This window comes from Oncorhynchus tshawytscha, linkage group LG08, assembly GCF_018296145.1.
Source record: "Oncorhynchus tshawytscha isolate Ot180627B linkage group LG08, Otsh_v2.0, whole genome shotgun sequence".
In the NCBI taxonomy this organism is placed as follows: domain Eukaryota; kingdom Metazoa; phylum Chordata; class Actinopteri; order Salmoniformes; family Salmonidae; genus Oncorhynchus; species Oncorhynchus tshawytscha.
In genome coordinates this window covers 67,288,580-67,312,607 of record NC_056436.1, presented here as the reverse complement: position 1 = coordinate 67,312,607, position 24,028 = coordinate 67,288,580, and the positions used below count along the sequence as shown (strand labels likewise).

Here is a 24,028-nt window from a genome sequence, read left to right as displayed (position 1 = left end):
CACGATGGCAGAACCCATCCGTAGTACGCGCTCCAGCAGGTGTATCTCACTGATCATCCCTGAAGCCAACACCTCATTTGGCCGCCTTTCGTTCCAGTTCTCTGCTGCCTGTGACTGGAACGAATTGCAAAAATCGCTGAAGTTGGAGACTTTTATCTCCCTCACCAACTTCAAACATCTGCTATCTGAGCAGCTAACCGATCGCTGTAGGTGTACATAGTCTATCGGTAAATAGCCCACCCATTTTTACCTACCGCATCCCCATACTGTTTTTATTTATTTACTTTTCTGCTCTTTTGCACACCAATATCTCTACCTGTACATGACCATCTGATCATTTATCACTCCAGTGTTAATCTGCAAAATTGTAATTATTCGCCTACCTTCTCATGCCTTTTGCACACAATGTATATAGACTCCCCCTTTTTTTCTACTGTGTTATTGACTTGTTAATTGTTTACTCCATGTGTAACTCTGTGTTGTCTGTTCACACAGCTATGCTTTATCTTGGCCAGGTCGCAGTTGCAAATGAGAACTTGTTCTCAACTTGCCTACCTGGTTAAATAAAGGTGAAATAAAAACATAAATAAAACATTTTGGGACCTAACATCCATTTATCGATACATCCATGTATATTGGTCATACAAAACCCATAGAATCTGTTTGGAATAGTAACGCTCCTATTGTTGATAAATTCTAAACCTTTTAGAACATCAAGCCAAAGATAACTTAAATCATTCCCCCCAAATTCGAAAATAGAGGCTACTGACCTTGTCGCCGACTGGGAAAAGCAATGTTGGTTTTGGATCTAGTCACCGTTCCTGCTCACCTGGGGTGTATACCGGCCTGTTATAGAGCCCCAATGTCAGGGGACAGGACTTTGTTTTACGGGACCATGTCCTGCCCGTGCACGGTTCTCGGCTTGTTACCTTCAGATGACAGGAACAGATATTTAGATCCGGCTCGAAGGACCAGATTGTTAGAGGAATTTTGATTCCTATATGTTCATTAATCAATTCAAGTAAAACACTCTGTCCGTTTCTAAGAATTTGTAAGATCCTTATTTGCATAAAATGGACAGAGACCAGCCTTAAAAGTAATCAGTAGTGTTTATTTCTGAGAGCTCTGCCATAATCACATGTACATTGGCTTATATATCACATACAGTGTCATGGCTTTTAATATGTCCCTCCTCTTCTTGGACATTGTCTTTCTTCCTCTTGGACAATGACTTAGCTACTTTTCAATGCAATTCCAACACACACATATTGTTTATCTTATGTTACCACATGTTACGCAATCTATTGCGTATCATATTTTTCCCCTCCCTGGATGGGGACCAGACATTTCTCCTGTTGTTAGTTTCACTGTGGTCACAAGTTGTCTGTTAACACTCCCTCTCGGTATATGTATAAACATTTTATTCTTCAGACAGCATAGAGTTCTGTTAATTAACGCTAGTTATAATTCCACGTTGAATGTATACATTATTTAGTCATTATTGATAAAAATCCTTCAACAAAATCTAAACCAGATATAGAAAATAGACCTATATGATGATATAACCTCTATCGTTCACACGTGTTATCCAAGAACATGGTTGAGGAAGGCAGTGAGGTTAGTTATGTTGTGAGATGGCGTAGATCGGCCTTCTGTCTGGCCCCCCAGATCTCCACGCCCGCGGAGTGAACAGCTCCACATACATTGAAGAGAAACCCCAAGAGGGCCCAAAGCTGCCTGTCTCTTCACTAAGCCTTATTGAGCGTGAAACACATCTGCACCGTTTCCTAATAAGCAGTAGGGGGAGGCAGACTGCAACTGTTACTCTACTGCAACAGTGAAGCACAGGATGATTCTAAAACAAAGAAAGCTGCCTTGGCAATGAGTCTGGTGTTCTCTTGCGTGTTCATTTTACTTTTATTTTACATGATCAGCTGGTACAAAGAAATAAGACATTACTTTATTCACATGAAGGTAGTTCATGGATTCCATTGACACACTTAAAACATTGAATATCAGGAAGTTGCATAGACTGTTTGGTACATCTCTTTTTATATTAAAGATGGACAGGGCACCGTTGCTGGAAATGTACTGGAAGGGTGATCCAGGTGGTATGAGTCATCCAGATGTTTGTGGAGGTGAAACAGTAACATACGGGTAGTTTACGAGGTAGTGGGGACAAGGTTTCCAGTAACAGCACACACAGAAGAGCGCTGCCTCAACATGTTACATTTTTGATATCAGATCCTCTTGTTGATTCTCTTCAGGGTCACACCCTTCTCCCCGGCGGTTGTACAGAGCTGTATAACATAGAAAGGAGACAAGAACACAGAGAGAGGGTTTATCAGAGTATTGGAATTAAAGTATCCATTCTGTTGTACAGTATGTCACATATAAGTATTAACAAGACCTCTTACTTTAATCACTCACGAACAAGTCTCTTAACTTTAATCACTCACTAACAAGTCTCCTTACTTTAATCACTCACTAACAAGTCTCTTAACTTTAATGACTCACTAAGAAGTCTCTTAACTTGAATCACTCACTAACAAGTCTCTTAACTTTAATCACTCACTAACAAGTCTCTCAACTTTAATCACTCACTAAGAAGTCTCTTAACTTTAATCACTCACGAACAAGTCTCTTAACTTTAATCACTCACTAACAAGTCTCCTTACTTTAATCACTCACTAACAAGTCTCTTAACTTTAATGACTCACTAAGAAGTCTCTTAACTTTAATCACTCACTAAGAAGTCTCTTAACTTGAATCACTCACTAACAAGTCTCTTAACTTTAATCACTCACTAAGAAGTCTCTTAACTTGAATCACGCACTAACAAGTCTCTTAACTTTAATCACTCACTAACAAGTCTCTTAACTTTAATCACTCACTAACAAGTCTCCTTACTTTAATCACTCACTAACTCAATCACTCTCCTCTTTCTTTCTCTCTGCCTCAGTCTCTCCTACCATGATCAGCTTGTCCCCACTGATCTCCGCAGTGAAATGATACTGGGGGAACGGAATAATTATCTTGCCTCCTTCCATGGTGACGGTGGTCTAAGAGGGACAAAAAGAGTTCACCACGTGACTCACATTCAGATGGAAAGTACAGTACATACGCTGTATCTCTTTGAATACTATTCCACGAGTTTAAAGAGCACACTCATTCATTTATTCATTCACTTATTCACTCACCACGAACTTGGTGCGTAGCATGCTCTCTAGCTCACACTCCTTTCCGATGGTGAACTTGTTAGTCAAGGTCCAGTTGGGAATAATCTGTGACCAGGTAAAATCGTCCCCCTCCTGAAGCACTTCTGTTATCACTTTGAAGTCAGTCTTGGCATTGGCAAACCCTGAGGGAAAAGTACAGAGGATACAGTAAGGGTTAAATGTTAAGGTTGGGGTTAGGGTAAGGGTAGGGGTAAGATATGGGTTATGGTTAGAATTCGACTGATAGTTGCGGCTGGTGTTAGGATTAAATTTGGGGTCATTGTTAGGATTAGAATTAGGGTTGTGGTTAGGGGTAGAGCTACGGTAGTGCACGGTGGAAAAGATTGAGGTTAATGACATACACATCTAATTAAAACCTTTTAGTTTGACTCAAATACGTTCAACACATAAATAAATCTTTTAGAGTTTGACTTACCAATTGCCTCCAGAAACTCATTGTAATTCTCTTGACTTTCAAGCTCATACGTCCCAGAGAATGCCATGGTGGGGAAGAACTGACCAGAGACAGCAGAGAACTCTAGAGAGGTGTGGTATTCTCCTTCTTTTGAAAGAATTCTTTCTTTTTATCATGCAATGTTCAGTGACTCACTGACAAAACTGCCTCATTCCCTCCCTCCACACACAGGCCTCACTGACAGCAGCACAAAGACTCCAATAGGGAGTTTGTAGAGCACATGCCAGTCAAGGCAACTTGTCGTTCTATTGCCAATGCAACGAAATAACGTTGCTTGCACGCAGAAACAATCAGGCACTCAAGTGTTCAGAAAAGTGTATTTCACCTATGCTATTCACTATTGGGTTGCTGTTGCTTTAAGAAATGTCATATCGGATGTGATTGAGTCATACAGAACAAGTTTGTGCAGTATGACAGACAGATGTTTCTAATAAGATGCACTGCACATTGCAATAGTATTGCTGACGTAACACCCCTAAGGTGGATAGATAGTCTCTCCCATAGCCATGTATTTAATCATATGAATCTGGTCCCTCCTTTTCAGTGGTAGGCTCCCGAGTCAGTATTGATAATAAAGATCATCTTGGCCTAGAAACCAATATAAAAACAAACGTTTTATGACCATGTCAAACGTTTTAGAACACTTACTCATTCAAGGGCTTTTCTTTATTTTTACTATTTTCTACATTATAGAATATCAGTGAAGAAATCAAACTACGCAATAACACATATGGAATCATGTAGTAACCCAAAAAGTGTTAAACAAATCTAAATATATTTTATATTTGAGATTCTTCAATTAACCACCCTTAGGCTTGATGACAGCTTTGAACACACTTGGCATTCTCTCAACCAAGGAGTTCCCACAAATGCTGAGCTCTTGTTGCCTGCTTTTCCTTCACTCTGCAGTCTGACTCATTACAAACCATCTCAATTTGGTTGAGGTCAGGGGATTGTGGAGACCATATCATCTGATGCAGCACTCCATCACTCTAATTATTGGTAGAATAGCCCTTACACAGCCTGGAGTGGTTTTGGGTCATTGTCCTGTTGAAAAACAAATGATAGTCCCACTAAGCCCAAACCAGATGGGATGGCTTATCGCTGCAGAATGCTGTGGCCATGCTGGTTAAGTGTACCTTAATTTTAAATAAATCACAGACAGTGTCACCAGCAAAGTACTCCCACTCCATAACAACTCCTCCTCCATGCTTTACGGTGGTAAATACACATGCGGAGATCCTCCGTTTATCCATACCGCATCTCACAAAGACACTCCAATTTGGACTCCAGACCAATGGACACATTTCTTGGGGGGGGGGCTGTTTATAGGAGGTGTATAGTATGGGGTATAGGGGGCTGTTTATAGGAGGTGTATATTATGGGGTATAGGGTTGCTGTTTATAGGCAACCATTTTTGTCAGGACTTCCTGGTATTTTGAGGTTGAGAACTCTGGTCTATGCAAAATGCCTAACAATCCAGATGTTGCAGGAATTAATTCAATTTCTTGATCACTTGCTGCTGGACACTTGGTGAGATATCAACATCAATATTGGGAGATCAGCACTATTTTACAAAGTATCTTTAGAGATTGACAAAATCGCATCTGCCTTCAGTGTGCATATTCAATCTCTTCATCATTTAGAATTGTAGTATTCATAAGGATCCAGCCAGTCAGATAAATATGTCCGGTCTAGGTCTGTCCAGACTTAGCTATATGGCTGGCTGGCCATCCAGATGGCCGGCCTGAAAGCTAAGTCCGGACAGAACTATGTCCAGCCGGCTGGCCATCCAGATATCTAGGTCCAGCCGGACAGATAGCTTCATTAAATATTACCAGCGTCAACAGTGAAGAGGTTACTGCGGGATGCTGGCCTTCTAGGCAGAGTTGCAAAGAAAAAGCCATATTTCAGACTGGCCAATAAAAATAAAAGATTACGATGGGAAAAAGAACACAGACACTGGACAGAGGAACTCTGCTTAGAAGGCCAGTATCCCGGAGTCGCCTCTTTACTGATGACATTGAGACTGGTATTTTGAGGGTACTATTTAATGAAGCTGCCAGTTGAGGATATGTGAGTCGTCTGTTTCTCAAACTAAACAATCTAATGTACTTGTCCTTTTGCTCTGTCGTGCACCGGGGCCTCCCACTTCTCTTTCTATTCTGGATAGAGACAGTTTGCGCTGTTCTGTATAGGAAGTAGTTCTGTGAAGGGAGTAGTACACAGCGTTGTATGAGAACTTCCGTTTCTTGACAATTTTTTGCATGGAATAGCCTTAATTTTTCAGAACAATTATAGACTCAGGAGTTTCAGAAGAAAGTTCTTTGTTTCTGGCCATTTTGAGCCTGTAATCGAACCCACAATGCTGATGCTCCAGATACTCAACTAGTCTAAAGAAGGACAGTTTTATTGCTTCTTTAATCAGAACAACAGTTTTCAGCTGTGCTAACATAATTGCAAAATAGTTTTATAATGATAATTTAGCCTTTTAAAATGATAAACTTGGATTACCTAACACAACGTGCCATTGGAACACAGGAGGGATGGTTGCTGATAATGGGCCTCTGTATGCCTATGTATATATTCTATAAACTCTGCCGTTTCCAGATACAATAGTCATTTACAACATTAACAATGTCTACACTGTATTTCTGATGAATTTGATGTTATTTTAATGAACAAAAAATTTGCTTTTCTTTCAATAACAAGGACATTTCTAAGTGACCCCAAACTTTTGAACGGTAGTGTGTATGTTATATTTTATTTGTTTGTTTCCTGTTTCGACCCCAGGAAGAGTAGTCACTGCCTATAGGCAGCCGCTAATTGTGGATCCCTATCAATACTACAATTCTAAATGATGAAGAGATTGAATATGCACACTGATGGCAGATGCGATTTTGTCAATCTCTCAAGATACTTTGTAAAATAATACTGTTCTCCCAATATTGATGTTGATATCTCACCAAGTGTCCAGCAGCAAGTGATCAAGAAATTGAATTAATTCCTGCAACATCTGGATTGTTAGGCATTTTGCATAGACCAGAGTTCTCAACCTCAAAATCCCAGGAAGTCCTGACAAAAATGGTGGCCTACTTTTCCTCCACAATGACATTGATGGAGGTACTAAAGCATGAACTATCAAATCAAATCAAATGTATTTATCACATGCGCCGAACACAACAGAACAAAATTTCACCTTACAGTGAAATGCTTACTTTCACGCCCTTAACCAACAATGCAGTTTTAATAACATACAAAAAAAGTAAGAGATTAGAATAACAAATGATTAAAGAGCAGCAGTAAATAACAAAAGGAGGGCTATATTCAGGGGTACCGGTACAGAGTCAATGTGCTGTGGTACCAGTGTCGGGGTAATTGAGGTAATATGTACATGTAGCAGTAGTGTAGAAGGGGTGGTGGTGAGGGGGCAATGCAAATAGTCTGAGTAGCCATTTGAATGGATGTTCAGGAGTCTTATGGCTTGGGGGTAGAAGCTGTTTAGAAGCCTCTTGGACCTAGACTTGGCACTCCGGTACCGCTTGCTGTGTGGTAGCAGAGAGAACAGTCTATGTCTAGTGTGGCTGCAGTCTTTGACAATTTTTAAGGCCTTCCTCTGACACCGCGTGGTATAGAGGTCCTGAATGGCAGGAAGCTTGGCCCTGGTGATGTACTGGGCCGTATTCACTACCCTCTGTAGTGCCTTGCGGTCAGAGGCTGAGCAGTTGCCATACCAGGCAGTGATGCAAACAGTCAGGATGCTCTCGATGGTGCAGCTGTAAAACCTTTTGAGGATCTGAGGACCCACGCCAAACCTTTCCAGTCTCCTGATGGGTAATAGGCTTTGTCGTGCCCTCTTCACGACTGTCTTGATGCATTTGGACCATGATAGTTTGTTGGTGATGTGAATAAGGAACTTGGGTGTTGCCCCAGCTGTCTTATAGGGGACGGGTCCTGGTAGCTAATAATCTTGCTGCTTCTACCCTGTGGCACAGACTAATGATTTTACAGCCACCAAAGGGTCTGATACAAGAGCTTCAGAGGACCCTTGTCAATATCTTCTGGTCTGGGCAACACTGGATTAAAGCTGCAGCCCTGTACCTGCCACTGCACGAGGGTGGGCAAGGCCTGGTGGACATTTCCTCTAGGATCACGGCTTTCAGTCTCCAAGCAGCCCAGAGATTGTTGTACAGAGACTGTTCTAGCTGGGTCGAAACAGCCTACATATTGATGAGGAGAGCGGGCTGTTTGGGCTTAGACAAGCATCTTTTCCTCTTAAAGCTGGAGGGGAGTGATTTGACTGGCCTGACTCCATTTTATGAGTCTGTTATGCAGGCTTGGAGAGTCTTTGTCAAGTCCTGTAAGGCCTGCACGCCACCAGGGATGTGGCTTTTTGAAGAGCCTCTTTTTCACAACACTGCCATCCAGTCCCGTGTTCTGGGTTCAGCTAGCCTACGTTCATGCCTGTTAGGCGTGGGGTGTACCAAGCTGGGTCATCTGATGCAGAGCAGGAGCAGATTGGAGGAGCTGGGAGAAAGAGCGGGGATCCGATCATCTCGCCTACTGAGGAAGGTCGTCGATGAGGCCTGCGATTCCTTGCCAGTGCTTCATCTGCAGTATGTGACTGACACTTCCAATTCTGATCAGTGGAAGGAGGGTCTGGATTATGTGTTCCCTGCACTGATTGTTAGTGCTGCGATGGGGGCATTTGAAGAGGACGTGGGGACGTTGCTTTCCTTCGATACCCCGGAGCTGGGGGAGTTCAAGGAGGTGGGAAAGAAGGCCATGTACAGAATATGTGTAAAGGTGTCCCATGTCTCTTCCCTGGAAGGGGTAAAATCGACGAGGTGGGCAGATGTGCTTGGTCCAGGTGCCTCTCCAAAAGGCTGTTGGCGATCATTATATAAACTGCCTATTGATAAGAGGACAGCTGACCTCCAATGGAGGATAATACATGGAGCTATAGCCACCAATATGCATCTGGTACACCTGGATCCTACTGTTGGGGAGGGGTGTCCATTCTGTGCTGAGTCTGAATCTCTGGCACATCTGTTTTTACTGTGTCCCAGGTTGGTTGGGATGATTGAACTGATCACTGATTGGTTCTCAACGTTGGGAGAGGTTTTCTCTTCCCAACTGTATATATTTGGGCCAAAGTACAGGTTCAGTCAAAAGGGTGTAGTTGTGTTGCTTAATTTTGTGTTAGGGGCAGCAAAATTAGCGATATGGAAGACCCGAAAGAACAGCATTCAGGGACAGGGGTCTGTGGATGTGGTGGGAATGCTGGAGGGAATGTTGGCAGCGAGACTAAGGGTTGAGTTTGCCTATTACAAACTTGTCAACAATATCGATCTGTTTTTGAGTATATGGGGTATACAGAGGCTGTTGTGTGTAGTTACTGTGGAGGAATTGGAGTTGTGTTTTTAATTGATGTGTAACTGTGGTTTTGTATGAGTATTTATTGTGTGGTGGGCCCCCAGACCCAATAAAGAGTATTTAAAACTCAAACTCTCTCTCTCTCTCTCTCTCTCTTTTTCTCTCTTTCTCTCACCCTCTCTCTCTCTTTCTCTCTCTCTCATCCTCTCTCTCTTTCTCTCTCTCTCACCCTCTCTCTTTATGTCTCTCTCATACTCTCTTTCTCTCTCTTTCTCTCTCTCACACTCTCTCTTGAATACAAAATGAGAAGTATGAAAAAATGTGAAGCTTTTTGCTGCCTTTTTCAACAATACCTTCACCATATTGTTTTGTTCAGACGCCATATAGAATAGTGAAGATGAGGTGAGATGCCACTTTGCTCCTTTAAATAGTGTACACCGTCAACCAACCACACACATAGAACCATAAACATTGATAATGGTGCCACAATCACTGGCAGTGTGCCAAGATGTTGGTCAGTGACAGAGGTAATTCACCCTCTACTGCACATAAGCCAACCCAGATGCAGAACTGTTTCTCACCAAAGTGACCATCTGTTGTGTTATAAACATGTCTCAGGTGTGTATGAAATTAGATTGAAGTAAATGATTTCAAAAGCAGCCATGAAATAAACTTCACTGTTCATTCAGAAATAAGTAGAATTGTACCTTGGACAGCACAGATTGAAATAATATCAAATGTAGGATTGTGAAATATAATGTCACTCCAAATGATGTCATAGGCTTCAGGTTCCCCTTTTGATTGTGGTAATCTGGTTGTCAGGTCCTATTACAAATAGGAGTGAGCGTTGCATAAAGCCATCTGCCCCTGTAGAAGCTTTTTCTCTTCCTGATCCTGATAGGGTGGAAGAAACATTGTGTTATGTAGCTGGCTCCCACATAGCCTGGTTAACTACTCTGTCACCCTGACAACGCAATGACATGGCAAGCACTGACACCTTCAAATGATAACAATCTCATGACAGAGAGGATAAAGGGAATATCTTGACACCATATTATTTCCTCTTTTATTCAGTGAAAGAAACAATGATATAGCTACAGGTTCATTTCAACAAAACAGCACAAAGAGACAAGAGAGGGAGTGAAATGGGAGACTTGTCAGATCTTAAAACATGCACCTTTTTTTAACAAAGCAAATTTGAGGAAATCACTTCCGAAGTTCTATCAACACATTGACTGTAGTACTCGCTTATGAAAAACACTAGATCACTGCTATTCGCGTTTTCGAAATGCCTATGCCTACAAGGCCCTCCACACCCTCCCTTCAGGAAAATCAAATCACGACTCCATTTTGCTCCTCCCTTCAGATAGGCAGAAACTCAAACAGGAAGTACACACGCTAAGGTCTATTCAAAGCTGGTCTGACCAATCAGAATCCATGTTTTTAGATTGTCTTGATCATGCGGACTGGGATATGTTCTGGGTAGCCTCTGAAAATAACATTGACATATACACGGACGCTGTGACTGAGTTCATCAGGAAGTGTATAAGGTATGTTGTTCCCACGGTGGCTATTAAAACACACCCAAACCAGAAACCGCGGATAGATGGCAGCATTTGCGCAAATATGAAAGCGCGGACCACCGCATTTAACCATGGCAATGTGACTGGGAATATGGTTGAATACAAACAGTGTAGTTATTCCTTCCATAAGGCAATCAAACAGGCAAAACCTCAGCACAGATACAAAGTAGAGTCGCAATTCAACGGTTCAGACACAAGACGTATGTGGCAGGGTCTACAGACAATCACGGATTACAAAAAGAAAACCAGCCACGTCGCGGACACCGACGTCTTGCTTCCAGACAAGCTAAATACCTTCTTCACCTGCTTTGAAAATAACACAGTGCCACCGATGCAGCCCGCTCCCAGCCCACCCTCGTTTCCGTGGCCGACGTGAGTAAGACATTTAAGCGTGTTAACACTTGCAAGGCTGCAGGCCCAGATGGCATCCCTAGCCGCATCCTCAGAGCATGCGCAGAACAGGTGACTGGAGTTTTACGGACATATTCAATCTCTCTCTATCCTAGTCTGCTGTCCCCACTTGCTTCAAGATGTCCACCATTGTTCCTGTACCCAAGAAACTAAAGATAACTGAACTAAATGACTATCGCCCCGTACCACTCACTTCTGTCATCATGATGTGCTTTGAGAAGCTAGTTAAGGATCACACCCGAGAGGCACTTCAATATGCTAACCGCCCCAATAGATCCACAGACGATGCAATCTCCATCGCACTGCACACTGCCCTATCCCATCTGGACAGGAGGAATACCAAAGTCAGAATGCTGTTCATTGACTATAGCTCTGCCTTCAACCCCATAGTACCCTCCAAGCTCATCATTAATCTCGGGGCCCTGGGTCTGAACCCTGCCCTGTGCAACTGGGCCCTGAACTTCCTGACGGTCCGCCCCCAGGTGGTGAAGGTAGGAAACAAAGGTGCGTGCTCAGCCCCCTCCTGTACTCCCTGTTCACCCATGACTGTGTGGCCATGCACGCCTCCAACTCAGTCACTCAATCATCAAGTTTGCAGACGAAACAACAGTAGTAGGCCTGATTACCAACAATGAAGAGACAGCCTATAGGGAGGAGGTGAGGGCCCTGGGGGAGTGGTGTCAGGAAAATAACCTCTCCCTCAATGTCAATAAAATGAAGGAGCTGATTGTGGACTTCAGGAACCAGCAGAGGGAGCACGCCCCTATTCACATTGACAGGACCGCAGTGGAAAAGGTGGAAAGCTCCTCGGCAAACATGTCACTGACAATCTGAATTGGTCCACCCACACAGACAGTGTGGTGAAGAAGGCGCAACAGCGAAGGCCAAACAGATCATCAAGGACATCAACCACCCGAGCCACAGCCTGTTCACTCCGCAATCATCCAGAAGGCGAGGTCAGTACAGGTGCATCAAAGCTGGGACCGAGAGTCTGAAAAACAGCTTCTTTCTCAAGGCCATCAGACTGATAAATAGCCATCACTAGCCGGCTACCACCCAGCTACTCAACCCTGCACCTTAGAGGCTGCTGCCCTATATATATAGAAATGGAATCACAGGCCACTTTAATAATGGAACACTAGTCACTTTAATAATGTTTACATACTGCTATACTCATCTCATATGTATATACTGTTTTCTATTCTACTGTATTTAATCAATGCCACTCCAACATTGCTCGTCCTAATATTTATATATTCTATTCTTTTACTTTTAGATTTGTGTATTGTTGTGAGATGTCAGACACTACTGCACTGTTGCTAGGAACACAAGCATTTTGCTACACCCGCAATAACATCTGCTAAACTTGTGTATGTGACCAATACATTTTCTGTTTAATAAAAGGAATCTACCTGCACTCCGGCAGTCATTTTGAGATGGTTTCCAAGGTAACTACAGTATGTACCTGCCTACAGTTCTCCTGAGTAGACACCAAACACCCCCTGATCTGCCTGCCTAGTATCTCACAACCCAAGATGGCCACAAACGCATAGCGGAAGTTTTTATTGAAGAAGGCATAAATAAAAGGATTCAGAGATGAGTTAGCCCAGCCACATAGAGGCCTCCAGGACTATGGGGCTGATCCTGTCTCCCCACAGAGTGAAGGCTATGTTGATACTGTTGATACTGAAGTAGGGGTGCCAGCACATTAGGAACACCCTCATGATCAAACCAGGGTCCCTTGCAGCCTTGTTCTCCTTTCTGATGGAGAAGCCCCCCAACCTAGCCTGGACTCGCCTGGCTGGATCTGATCTGGCTGGGTCTGGCCTGGCTCGTGCTGGGTCTTCCCTGGTAGGGTTCTGCTCCGTGTGGAGCTGCCCGGGATGGTTCTCCATGGCATGATTCCATCTGGCCTGCCACTGAGCCACCATAAAGATCCTCCCATAGGCAAACAGCATTGACACAACAGGAATGAAGAAACACACAATAGAGTCAGCCACAGCATAGGGAGTGTAGATCTGGGCCACACAGGTCTGGCTTTCCTGCTGGGTGCCCCTGTGCCCAGTTGGGGGCGTCAGATAGTACATGCTGAGGGAGACGCAGAAGGAGGAGATGAGGAGGGGGAGCAGCCAGGAGAGCAGGAGGAGCATGGTGACCCGTCTGGGAGACATGCGGGTGGGGTAGTGAAGCACGTCGCACACTGCCACGTACCGGTCCAATACCACACAGCTGAGGTTGAAGATGAAGCGCACAGGGTCATGTCCAACAGGAAGTGGGCCATACAGAAGTTCCGTCCGAACCACCAGGTGTCCACAGAGCGCACCAAGCTGAACGGCATCACCAGCACAGCAACCAGGAAGTCCGCCATTGCTAAAGAGACAATGAAGGAGTTAGTGGGCGTCTGGAGGTTCCAGAAGCATCTGACAGAAGCCACGATGAGGAGTTTGCCCAGTATGGCGAATACCGGTATGGGGATGAGGATGTAGAGCACAAACACTTTGAAGGCGGTGCTCTGGAGCAGGGCTGAGGTGCTCTCGTTGTGCCCCACAGTATTTTTTAAATATATTTTTTATTTATTTCACCTTTATTTAACCAGGTAGGCTAGTTGAGAACAAGTTCTCATTTGCAACTGCGACCTGGCCAAGATAAAGCATAGCAGTGTGAACAGACAACACAGAGTTACACATGGAGTAAACAATTAACAAGTCAATAACAACAGTAGAAAAAAAAGGGGAGTCTATATACATTGTGTAAAAAGGCATGAGGAGGTAGGCGAATAATTACAATTTTGCAGATTAACACTGGAGTGATAAATGATCAGATGGTCATGTACAGGTAGAGATATTGGTGTGCAAAAGAGCAGAAAAGTAAATAAATAAAAACAGTATGGGGATGAGGTAGGTGAAAATGGGTGGGCTATTTACCGATAGACTATGTATAGCTGCAGCGATCGGTTAGCTGCTCAGATAGCAGATGTTTGAAGTTAGTGAGGGAGATGAAAGTCTCCAACTTCAGCGATTTTTGCAATTCGTTCCAGTCACAGGCAGCAGTGAACTGGAACGAAAGGCGGCCAAATGAAGTGTTGGCTTTAGGGATGATCAGTGAGATACACCTGCTGGAGCGCGTGCTACGGATGGGTGTTGCCATCGTGACCAGTGAACTGAGATAAGGCGGAGCTTTACCTAGCATGGACTTGTAGATGACCTGTAGCCAGTGGGTCTGGCGACGAATATGTAGCGAGGGCCAGCCGACTAGAGCATACAAGTCGCAGTGGTGGGTGGTATAAGTTGCTTTAGTGACAAAGCGGATGGCACTGTGATAAACTGCATCCAGTTTGCTGAGTAGAGTGTTGGAAGCAATTTTGTAGATGACATCGCCGAAGTCGAGGATCGGTAGGATAGTCAGTTTTACTAGGGTAAGTTTGGCGGCGTGAGTGAAGGAGGCTTTGTTGCGGAATAGAAAGCCGACTCTTGATTTGATTTTCGATTGGAGATGTTTGATGAGTCTGGAAGGAGAGTTTACAGTCTAGCCAGACACCTAGGTACTTATAGATGTCCACATATTCAAGGTCGGAACCATCCAGGGTGGTGATGCTGGTCAGGCGTGCGGGTGCAGGCAGAGAACGGTTGAAAAGCATGCATTTGGTTTTACTAGCATTTAAGAGCAGTTGGAGGCCACGGAAGGAGTGTTGTATGGCATTGAAGCTCGTTTGGAGGTTAGATAGCACAGTGTCCAAGGACGGGCCGGAAGTATATAGAATGGTGTCGTCTGCGTAGAGGTGGATCAGGGAATCGCCCGCAGCAAGAGCAACATCATTGATATATACAGAGAAAAGAGTCGGCCCGAGGATGGAACCCTGTGGCACCCCCATAGAGACTGCCAGAGGACCGGACAGCATGCCCTCCGATTTGACACACTGAACTCTGTCTGCAAAGTAATTGGTGAACCAGGCAAGGCAGTCATCCGGCAGTATCAGTGAGGTTGATGTAGTCTGTGGTGGAAGAGTTGGACCCAGAGAGTAGAACACCATGATAGAGCTCGCCAGCCATCCACAGGCCAATTACTGAGAACCCAGAAGGTGTAAATGAATTAGACTAATAACTACTATCACAAGAGGCTTTCAGCCATATGTCCCACTAAATATATAAACTCAATGTATCCTGACTTAGCTGAAGATAAAATCCCTTAATTAATAGATAAATATCCTCTTAGTTTGAGCGATTGATCCATAGCTTTCGGTTGGAGTCTAACACTCCGACTACACTCTATCTCTTCCTTTATCATAGGGACTGCCTTGTCCCCTCTCAGTGCTGTTTGTCTCTACACCTCCCAGCTGTGCGTCTCCAGCCATGGGTGGTCATAGCAGCACTACACATGTCAATCATTAACCAGCATGCATTAGGGTGTCAGGGGGTAACTGGGCATGAATGAGAAGACTAGGTAGCTATGGCTTCATATGGCTCTTTCAGATGAGGCCTGATCGATACAGTGCTATCACAACCATAAACCCTCTCTCTCTCTCTCTCTCTCTCTTTCTCTCTCTCTCTCTCTCTCTCTCTCTGCTCTTTGAATGTATTCCTGTTACTGTCTCACTGTTTGCTCCCAACCCCTGTCACTCAGGACTGTTTGATCACTGCTTAAAGCAGAATTCATCATTGCCTATCATTACCTATTATGTCTGTAAAGAAAAAGGGATCATGACTGTATTGAAAATGTGCCTGGATACCAGTCTGTTTGTACCATCACACCACTCCTTTGCGAATCCTTAATCTATGTAGGCAACATACAATATTTTATCTTCGACATATGAATAACAGTTTGAGGAATATTTTGAAATATATTTATTTACAGAGTGTATCAGATTTGTCATCGATGGGGTAGCGAGTGTAACCACAGCAGTGTTTTTTTTCTTCTCTCAAATCAAAACACACCTCAATGTTATCTACACACCTTTTCATACCCACTAGATGTTTCCTCATATGATTACTACACCGGATAAACCAGGTTGGACTTTATTTACCCACTAGATGTTTCCTCATATGATTACTACACCGGATAAACCAGGTTAGACTTTATTTACCCACTAGATGTTTGTCAATATGATTACTACACCGGATAAACCAGGTTAGTCTTTATTTACCCACTAGATGTTTGTCAATATGATTACTACACCGGATAAACCAGGTTAGACTTTATTTACCCACTAGATGTTTGTCAATATGATCACTACACCGGATAAACCAGGTTAGACTTTATTTACCCACTAGATGTTTGTCAATATGATTACTACACCGGATAAACCAGGTTAGACTTTATTTACCCACTAGATGTTTCCTCATATGATTACTACACCGGATAAACCAGGTTAGACTTTATTTACCCACTAGATGTTTGTCAATATGATTACTACACCGGATAAACCAGGTTAGACTTTATTTACCCACTAGATGTTTCCCCATATGATTACTACACCGGATAAACTAGGTTAGTCTTTATTTACCCACTAGATGTTTCCCCATATGATTACTACACCGGATAAACCAGGTTAGACTTTATTTACCCACTAGATGTTTGTCAATATGATTACTACACCGGATAAACCAGGTTAGTCTTTATTTACCCACTAGATGTTTCCCCATATGATTACTACACCGGATAAACCAGGTTAGACTTTATTTACCCACTAGATGTTTGTCAATATGATTACTACACCGGATAAACCAGGTTAGACTTTATTTACCCACTAGATGTTTGTCAATATGATTACTACACCGGATAAACCAGGTTAGTCTTTATTTACCCACTAGATGTTTCCTCATATGATTACTACACCGGATAAACCAGGTTAGACTTTATTTACCCACTAGATGTTTGTCAATATGATTACTACACCGGATAAACCAGGTTAGACTTTATTTACCCACTAGATGTTTGTCAATATGATTACTACACCGGATAAACCAGGTTAGTCTTTATTTACCCACTAGATGTTTGTCAATATGATTACTACACCGGATAAACCAGGTTAGACTTTATTTACCCACTAGATGTTTGTCAATATGATTACTACACCGGATAAACCAGGTTAGACTTTATTTACCCACTAGATGTTTGTCAATATGATTACTACACCGGATAAACCAGGTTAGACTTTATTTACCCACTAGATGTTTGTCAATATGATTACTACACCGGATAAACCAGGTTAGACTTTATTTACCCACTAGATGTTTCCTCATATGATTACTACACCGGATAAACCAGGTTAGACTTTATTTACCCACTAGATGTTTGTCAATATGATTACTACACCGGATAAACCAGGTTAGTCTTTATTTACCCACTAGATGTTTGTCAATATGAATACTACACCGGATAAACCAGGTTAGTCTTTATTTACCCACTAGATGTTTGTCAATATGAATACTACACCGGATAAACCAGGTTAGACTTTATTTACCCACTAGATGTTTGTCAATATGATTACTACACCGGATAAACCAGGTTAGACTTTATTTACCCACTAGATGTTTGTCAATATGAATACTACACCGGATAAACCAGGTTAGACTTTATTTACCCACTAGATGTTTGTCAATATGAATACTACACCGGATAAACCAGGTTAGACTTTATTTACCCACTAGATGTTTCCTCATATGATTACTACACCGGATAAACCAGGTTAGTCTTTATTTACCCACTAGATGTTTGTCAATATGATTACTACACCGGATAAACCAGGTTAGACTTTATTTACCCACTAGATGTTTCCTCATATGATTACTACACCGGATAAACCAGGAAAGTCTTTATTTACCCACTAGATGTTTGTCAATATGAATACTACACCGGATAAACCAGGTTAGACTTTATTTACCCACTAGATGTTTCCTCATATGATTACTACACCGGATAAACCAGGAAAGTCTTTATTTACCCACTAGATGTTTGTCAATATGAATACTACACCGGATAAACCAGGTTAGACTTTATTTACCCACTAGATGTTTCCTCATATGATTACTACACCGGATAAACCAGGAAAGTCTTTATTTACCCACTAGATGTTTGTCAATATGAATACTACACCGGATAAACCAGGTTAGACTTTATTTACCCACTAGATGTTTGTCAATATGATTACTACACCGGATAAACCAGGTTAGACTTTATTTACCCACTAGATGTTTCCTCATATGATTACTACACCGGATAAACCAGGTTAGTCTTTATTTACCCACTAGATGTTTGTCAATATGAATACTACACCGGATAAACCAGGTTAGACTTTATTTACCCACTAGATGTTTGTCAATATGATTACTACACCGGATAAACCAGGTTAGACTTTATTTACCCACTAGATGTTTCCCCATATGATTACTACACCAGATAAACCAGGTTAGACTTTATTTACCCACTAGATGTTTGTCAATATGATTACTACACCGGATAAACCAGGTTAGACTTTATTTACCCACTAGATGTTTCCCCATATGATTACTACACCAGATAAACCAGGTTAGACTTTATTTACCCACTAGATGTTTCCTCATATGATTACTACACCGGATAAACCAGGTTAGACTTTATTTACCCACTAGATGTTTGTCAATATGATTACTACACCGGATAAACCAGGTTAGTCTTTATTTACCCACTAGATGTTTGTCAATATGATTACTACACCGGATAAACCAGGTTAGTCTTTATTTACCCACTAGATGTTTGTCAATATGATTACTACACCGGATAAACCAGGTTAGTCTTTATTTACCCACTAGATGTTTGTCAATATGATTACTACACCGGATAAACCAGGTTAGACTTTATTTAAGCAAACACACCATAAAGACAATGAGTGACATTAACAGAAATGTGATCATCTGCTCTTTACATATAGCACCATTCTCCGACTGACCACACAACAGAAACATTCACAGATCAGACCAACTGAAAGAGGTTGACCACAGCCCCAGGAGACCAGAAACAATCACAGATCAGACCAACTGAAAGAGGTTGACCACAGCCCCAGGAGACCAGAAACATTTACAGATCAGACCAGCTGAAGGAGAAGGAATGAGAGATTAGGGTGCAGTTCTACAGGTAGTCCCAAGGTAGCATAGTCTCTCCCAGTCCTAGGGCCAATACTGTGGCCTTTTATAACTTAGATTTGCTCACCTCCGGCGTCCTCTCTCCTCCGTCCTCTCTCCTCCGTCCATTCTCGCCTCCTTTTGAAAAAGGTCAAAATTGATCAAGGAGAGTCAGCGAGGAGAGTGAACGTGGATGAAAATACAGTTGCTTGAAATGAGACGGTCCCTCTCCACTTGCGCATCACTAGGAAAATTGCATTTACACAGGTGGATCCCCCAAACACATGTAAAGTGCTCAAAACAAATAAAATGAGTTGTTCAATACATTTATAGATAAAACAATAAGTAGCATATTATTTTGAAATGTGTTCATTTTTTTCTCCTCTGACATAAAAGCTGATTCAAAGGGGGTGTGGCAGATTTCAAAACTGTTCCGCGTTAGGATACACATGAGTATCCTTGATGAAAGGTGGCCATTGAGGAGGAGAAGACACTCTTCTGTTCTCCCACTAACGAATTAACACACTCCTCCAACATTAAACCACTTATTGGTTTCTGGGTCACGGAGGAGAGAGGACGGAGGACGGTCTTTGGCCCAAACGAGAATCTCCCTGTATGTACAGCCTTGAAACAGATGCATACATTGGTATGCTATGGTCAAATCCATAATGTACAGTTCTTGTGGTTTATCCCATTTCTACACTATTGCCCTTGATCATTTCTCTGAGAAATACAAGACAGCTTCATCTGTAGTCATCTCCATCTGAAACTGTTCCATTGAACAGATGCTGGACAGACCCTGATGCTCAGTAATACCTGCTAACATACAGCAGAGGCCACTGTAGCGCCATCTCTACTCCTTCAACAATTTTCCATGCCAACAATACAAAACCATTGACAGTTTGACTTGACTTGAACCAATGACAGTAAATGGAACCATACATCACTCCCCCTCATCAATCAGGTACTGAACATGATTTAAATCCCCATCAGGAATCATTTAACAACAACTGATGGCTGTAAGACTCCCAGACAGTCAAACCTTATCCTCAGGTATGTCCCCTTCACGCTCCCCACATGGGAACGAGAACACCCCCTGGCTGGACTTCCTGTGAGACATCCCCCTCTGAGTCCCTCCACCCCCCACACCCCCCCTCAGTGTCCCCAGCTGGCAGTCTGCAGGACTCCCAGGCAGCATAGAGGAGGGCCTGGAGGCGGCAGAGGCCCAGCAGGTGGAGAGGGTCTCCCCCTCTGAGCAGGACGGCAGGTAGCTGGGGCTGGGGCTGGCTGAGGAGGGAAGGGTGCGCTGGCTCCCGTTGAGGCAGGCAGAGTTCTTCCGTGAGTAGCCAGACTCTGCAGAGTTCTTCCGTGAGTGGCCAGAGGAGTTGAAGTGGGAGGTGCGGTAGTTGGAAGCCCGCCAGCCTGGGCGACTTCTATAGTGACACTGGCATCTAAGGTTGGGGAGGGGCGGGAAAATGTTTAATTAAAAACATTGTCCATTGAAATGTGTCTTTTGTTTCCACAGCTACAGACACAATGCACATACTCTAACATAATTTTATTTCATTGGCCTAAGAAATACGAAAGGCCAACCGGAGGATGCAGATGAATTAAGGAGTACAGTAATATGATAGGTATTAAAGTAATAGACCAACCGGAGGATGCGTATGAAGGCCAGTTTGAACTCTCGGCTGTAGCAGGGGTAGATGATGGGGTTGAGACAGGAGTTGAAGTAGCCCAGCCAGAAGAACACCTTGAACAGCGTCTCAGGAGGACGAAAGTCTGGGTTGAAAGACCCTGGGGGAACAAGAACAGATACAAGTTATACAGCTTTATATTGATCTGTATTGATCTGTGTTCCCTATTCATAACAACAGCCTTTATATCATTGAAGTCAATACATAAAGCTGCACACGTCAGGCTGCTTGATAAACTCACTAGTGTACTTCTATTTTTGTCCAATAGATGGCAGCATGCTGTAATGAAACCATGTGGTTCATGATGGACCAAATCAGCTGGACATGTAAACTGCCACAGTGAAAGATAAATAACGGGGGACAAAAACAGCTCATTGCGGCCTTTTGCAACATTGCCAGAAGACACAATAAAGGAGGCCAGAGATCCTAAACTAGATAAATATAATGTTTACTTCTTCTGACAACGACACCACATTAGTCCCAGGTATGTGACTGGCGGACCTGGCTGGCGGACACCAACCTAGCCACTTGGAATTGACACATGACAACACTAACAGGATGCCTGGGATGACCCCAACATTCTGAGGGAAGACAGATACGTTCCAGATGAGATGCACCTCTTCAAAAAAAAGAGGGCAGGAATCGGTATGTGTTCAAGGCTACATAGCATCTTAAACTTCTTAGGATTGCTATCTCAAGGTCATTTTTCAATTACAGTGGCATTTGTGCATTGCATTTGAATTAAAAAATAAAAATAAAATGTGTTTCCCTTTATTTAACTACGCAAGTCAGTTAAGAACAAATTCTTATTTACAATGAAGGCCTACACCTGCCAAACCAGGACCACGCTGAGCCAATTCTGCACCGCCCTATGGCACTCTCAATCACAGCTGGTTGTGATACAGCCTGGATTCAAACCAGGGTGTCTGTAGTGATACCTCTAGCACTGAGAGCCAGTGCCTTAGACCGCTGCGCCACTTGGAAGCCCTGGTACATCTTCCCATTCTAAATAAATGAATATGGTATGTTAATGACTTTACCATTATGGTAACATTGTGTCACCAGTAATATTTATATTTCAGGATCGATGGGTCCCCTGCGGGACGTTGAGCTAATGTAGGCTAATGCTATTAGCATGAGGTTGTAAGTAACAAGACAATTTCGTAAGACATAGACATATCTGATATTGTCAGAAAGCTTAAATTTGTGTTAATCTAACTGCACTGTCCAATTTACAGTAGCTATTACAGTGAAAGAATACCATGCTATTGTTTGAGGAGAGTGCACAGTTTTGAACATGAAAAGTTGAAAGCAACCAATTAGGCACATTAGGGCAGTTGGAAACAACATTTTGAACAGAAATGCAATGGTTCATTGGCTCAGTCTAAATCTTTGCACTTTCACTGCTGACATATAGTGGCCAAAACCTAAATTGCAGCTGGGCTGGAATAATACATGATGGCCTTTCTCTTGCATTTCAAAGATGATGGTGTAAAAAAAAATACAAAAGAAAGGTTGTTTTTTTCTTTGTATTATCATTTACCAGATCTATTGTGTTACATTCTCCTACATTCCTTTCACATTCCCACAAACGTCAAAGGGTATGACATTTTAGGCGAAAATTGAAAAAAAGGGTCCGTTCCTGAAGAGGATTTATAGGCCCCTCCCTCAAGTTTGCTACTGTTTGCTACTGGAGGGAATAATCAAGGTCCTTGTATATCTTTGTAATCAGTGATTTGTCAAGGTGGTAACACCAATGAAATCAAACTGAGAGACACATTATACTACTTAAAGAAATAGGCATTTTAATAGTGTTCTTTATTTTTATTGAAACAATATATTAAATAATTGTGTTCATTGTCTAGCATTCAAAATAATAGATTGATATATCTAAACCCACAAAACATGTCACTACTCATCTATACCAGTGGGACAAGCCAACCTGCTAGCCCCCAGTGTTTTCTACAATGCATACAAATGGATGTGTTGTGGTGTAAAGGATGTACATATGTTTTCTTATTAAATAACAGTTTAAAAAAACACAACATTTGTTACCATGTGTTTTTACATGGTGCCAAAGCCAAGGCACAGCATTTACCACCACAATAAAATTATGAGCAAAAGCGAGACCACATGCATTTACCTACTAAATGACTAAAACCTGGACTCAATAACAAACGTTCCAACACCTAACTACAGTAGATTACAACATTAGCATGGATTCTCATCAAACACATTTCTTCTGTAGACTAATGAGAGCAGCTAGTTTGTGTTATGTTGTGTCACACTCCCCACTGCTACGGCCAAGCATCGCTGGTGAGAGGGAATCTCATAGGAAAGAAATCTCAAGCCTTAGGAAAGAAAACACTGAGTTGTGAAACACATAAAATAAGTATGGAATAGCTGGGCTGTGTATTTCTGTGTGTGTGTGTGTGTGTGTGTGTGTGTGTGTGTGTGTGTGTGTGTGTGTGTGTGTGTGTGCGTCTGTCTGAATGATGTCTGTGGTGTAGGGTAAGCCGCACTTGGTCTCTGAGGAGATGAACGGCCCAAATTAAAATCACATTCCTGGTAAAATTGTGGATGCTCTATAATCCCAGGCAATCGTGTGTGAAAGTTATAGGACAAATTAGGACATAATATCTGGAGAACCACATATTGTTCTCTTCCAGGACCCTGATGGAAACAGCTTGTCTGTCATAACTCTGGATGTTAGGTTATTACATGATTGTATCTGAGCTCCTAGTGTGCGGCTCTCCTTTTCTTTTTCAAGTGTTTTATTTCGCTAGCCTACACCTCGCCTAAATATGTGCGTGTTTCTTTCACCTCCAGATGAATCTCTTCCAGGACACCAACATAAAGAGAAGTGCGTCTGGTACTGGTAATTCCTGTCAACTGAAAACGGTAACACCTGTCATCTGGTAGTAATGGTAATGCTATTACTTGGTAGTACTGGTAACAATGTCATCTGGTAGTACTGGTAACAACTTTTATCTCAACGTGGTAACACTGTCATCTGGTAGTACTGGTAAACTGTCATCTGGTAGTGATGATAACACTGTCATCTGGTAGTACTTGTAACACTGTCAGCTGGTAGTGGTGGCACCTGTCATCTGGTAGTACTGGTAATACTGTCATCTAGTAATGGTGACACCTGTAATCTGGTAGTACTGGT

General features: G+C 42.6%; 2 protein-coding genes across 4 annotated transcripts in view; both read right to left on the bottom strand.

Annotated features, from left to right (window-relative positions):
• Positions 1–1,893: 1,893 nt before the first annotated feature.
• On the bottom strand, positions 1,894–4,016 carry LOC112256061 (gastrotropin). Of its 2 annotated transcripts, none has more exons than XM_024429016.2 (4): positions 3,655–4,016; positions 3,201–3,361; positions 2,911–3,062; positions 1,894–2,300 (listed from the first exon to the last, which is right to left on the bottom strand). In XM_024429016.2, exons 1-3 carry the CDS (start codon positions 3,719–3,721, stop codon positions 2,928–2,930), a joined length of 363 nt encoding a protein of 120 aa, XP_024284784.1. In that variant the 5' UTR covers positions 3,722–4,016; the 3' UTR covers positions 1,894–2,300; positions 2,911–2,927. The 2 variants fall into 2 exon arrangements, with proteins under 2 accessions (XP_024284784.1, XP_024284783.1); XM_024429015.2 differs by having other exon boundaries at positions 2,973–3,062; positions 3,655–4,009.
• A 9,307-nt stretch (positions 4,017–13,323) lies between these two features.
• Positions 13,324–24,028, bottom strand: part of LOC112256062 (alpha-1A adrenergic receptor) — a 29,041-nt gene continuing 18,336 nt past the window's right edge. The window contains exons 2-4 of one of the 2 annotated variants that reach the window (XR_002954361.2): positions 20,815–20,956; positions 19,248–20,610; positions 13,324–13,433 (exon numbers count right to left, since the gene is read on the bottom strand). Coding sequence is in view for 1 of the 2 variants with exons in the window: in XM_024429017.2 (XP_024284785.1) it covers positions 20,196–20,610; positions 20,815–20,956 (557 nt within the window). In the remaining variant the exon portion in view is untranslated. Of the gene's footprint in view, positions 13,434–18,879; positions 20,611–20,814; positions 20,957–24,028 lie in introns of those variants that run through there. The other variant, XM_024429017.2, reaches the window with a different exon arrangement.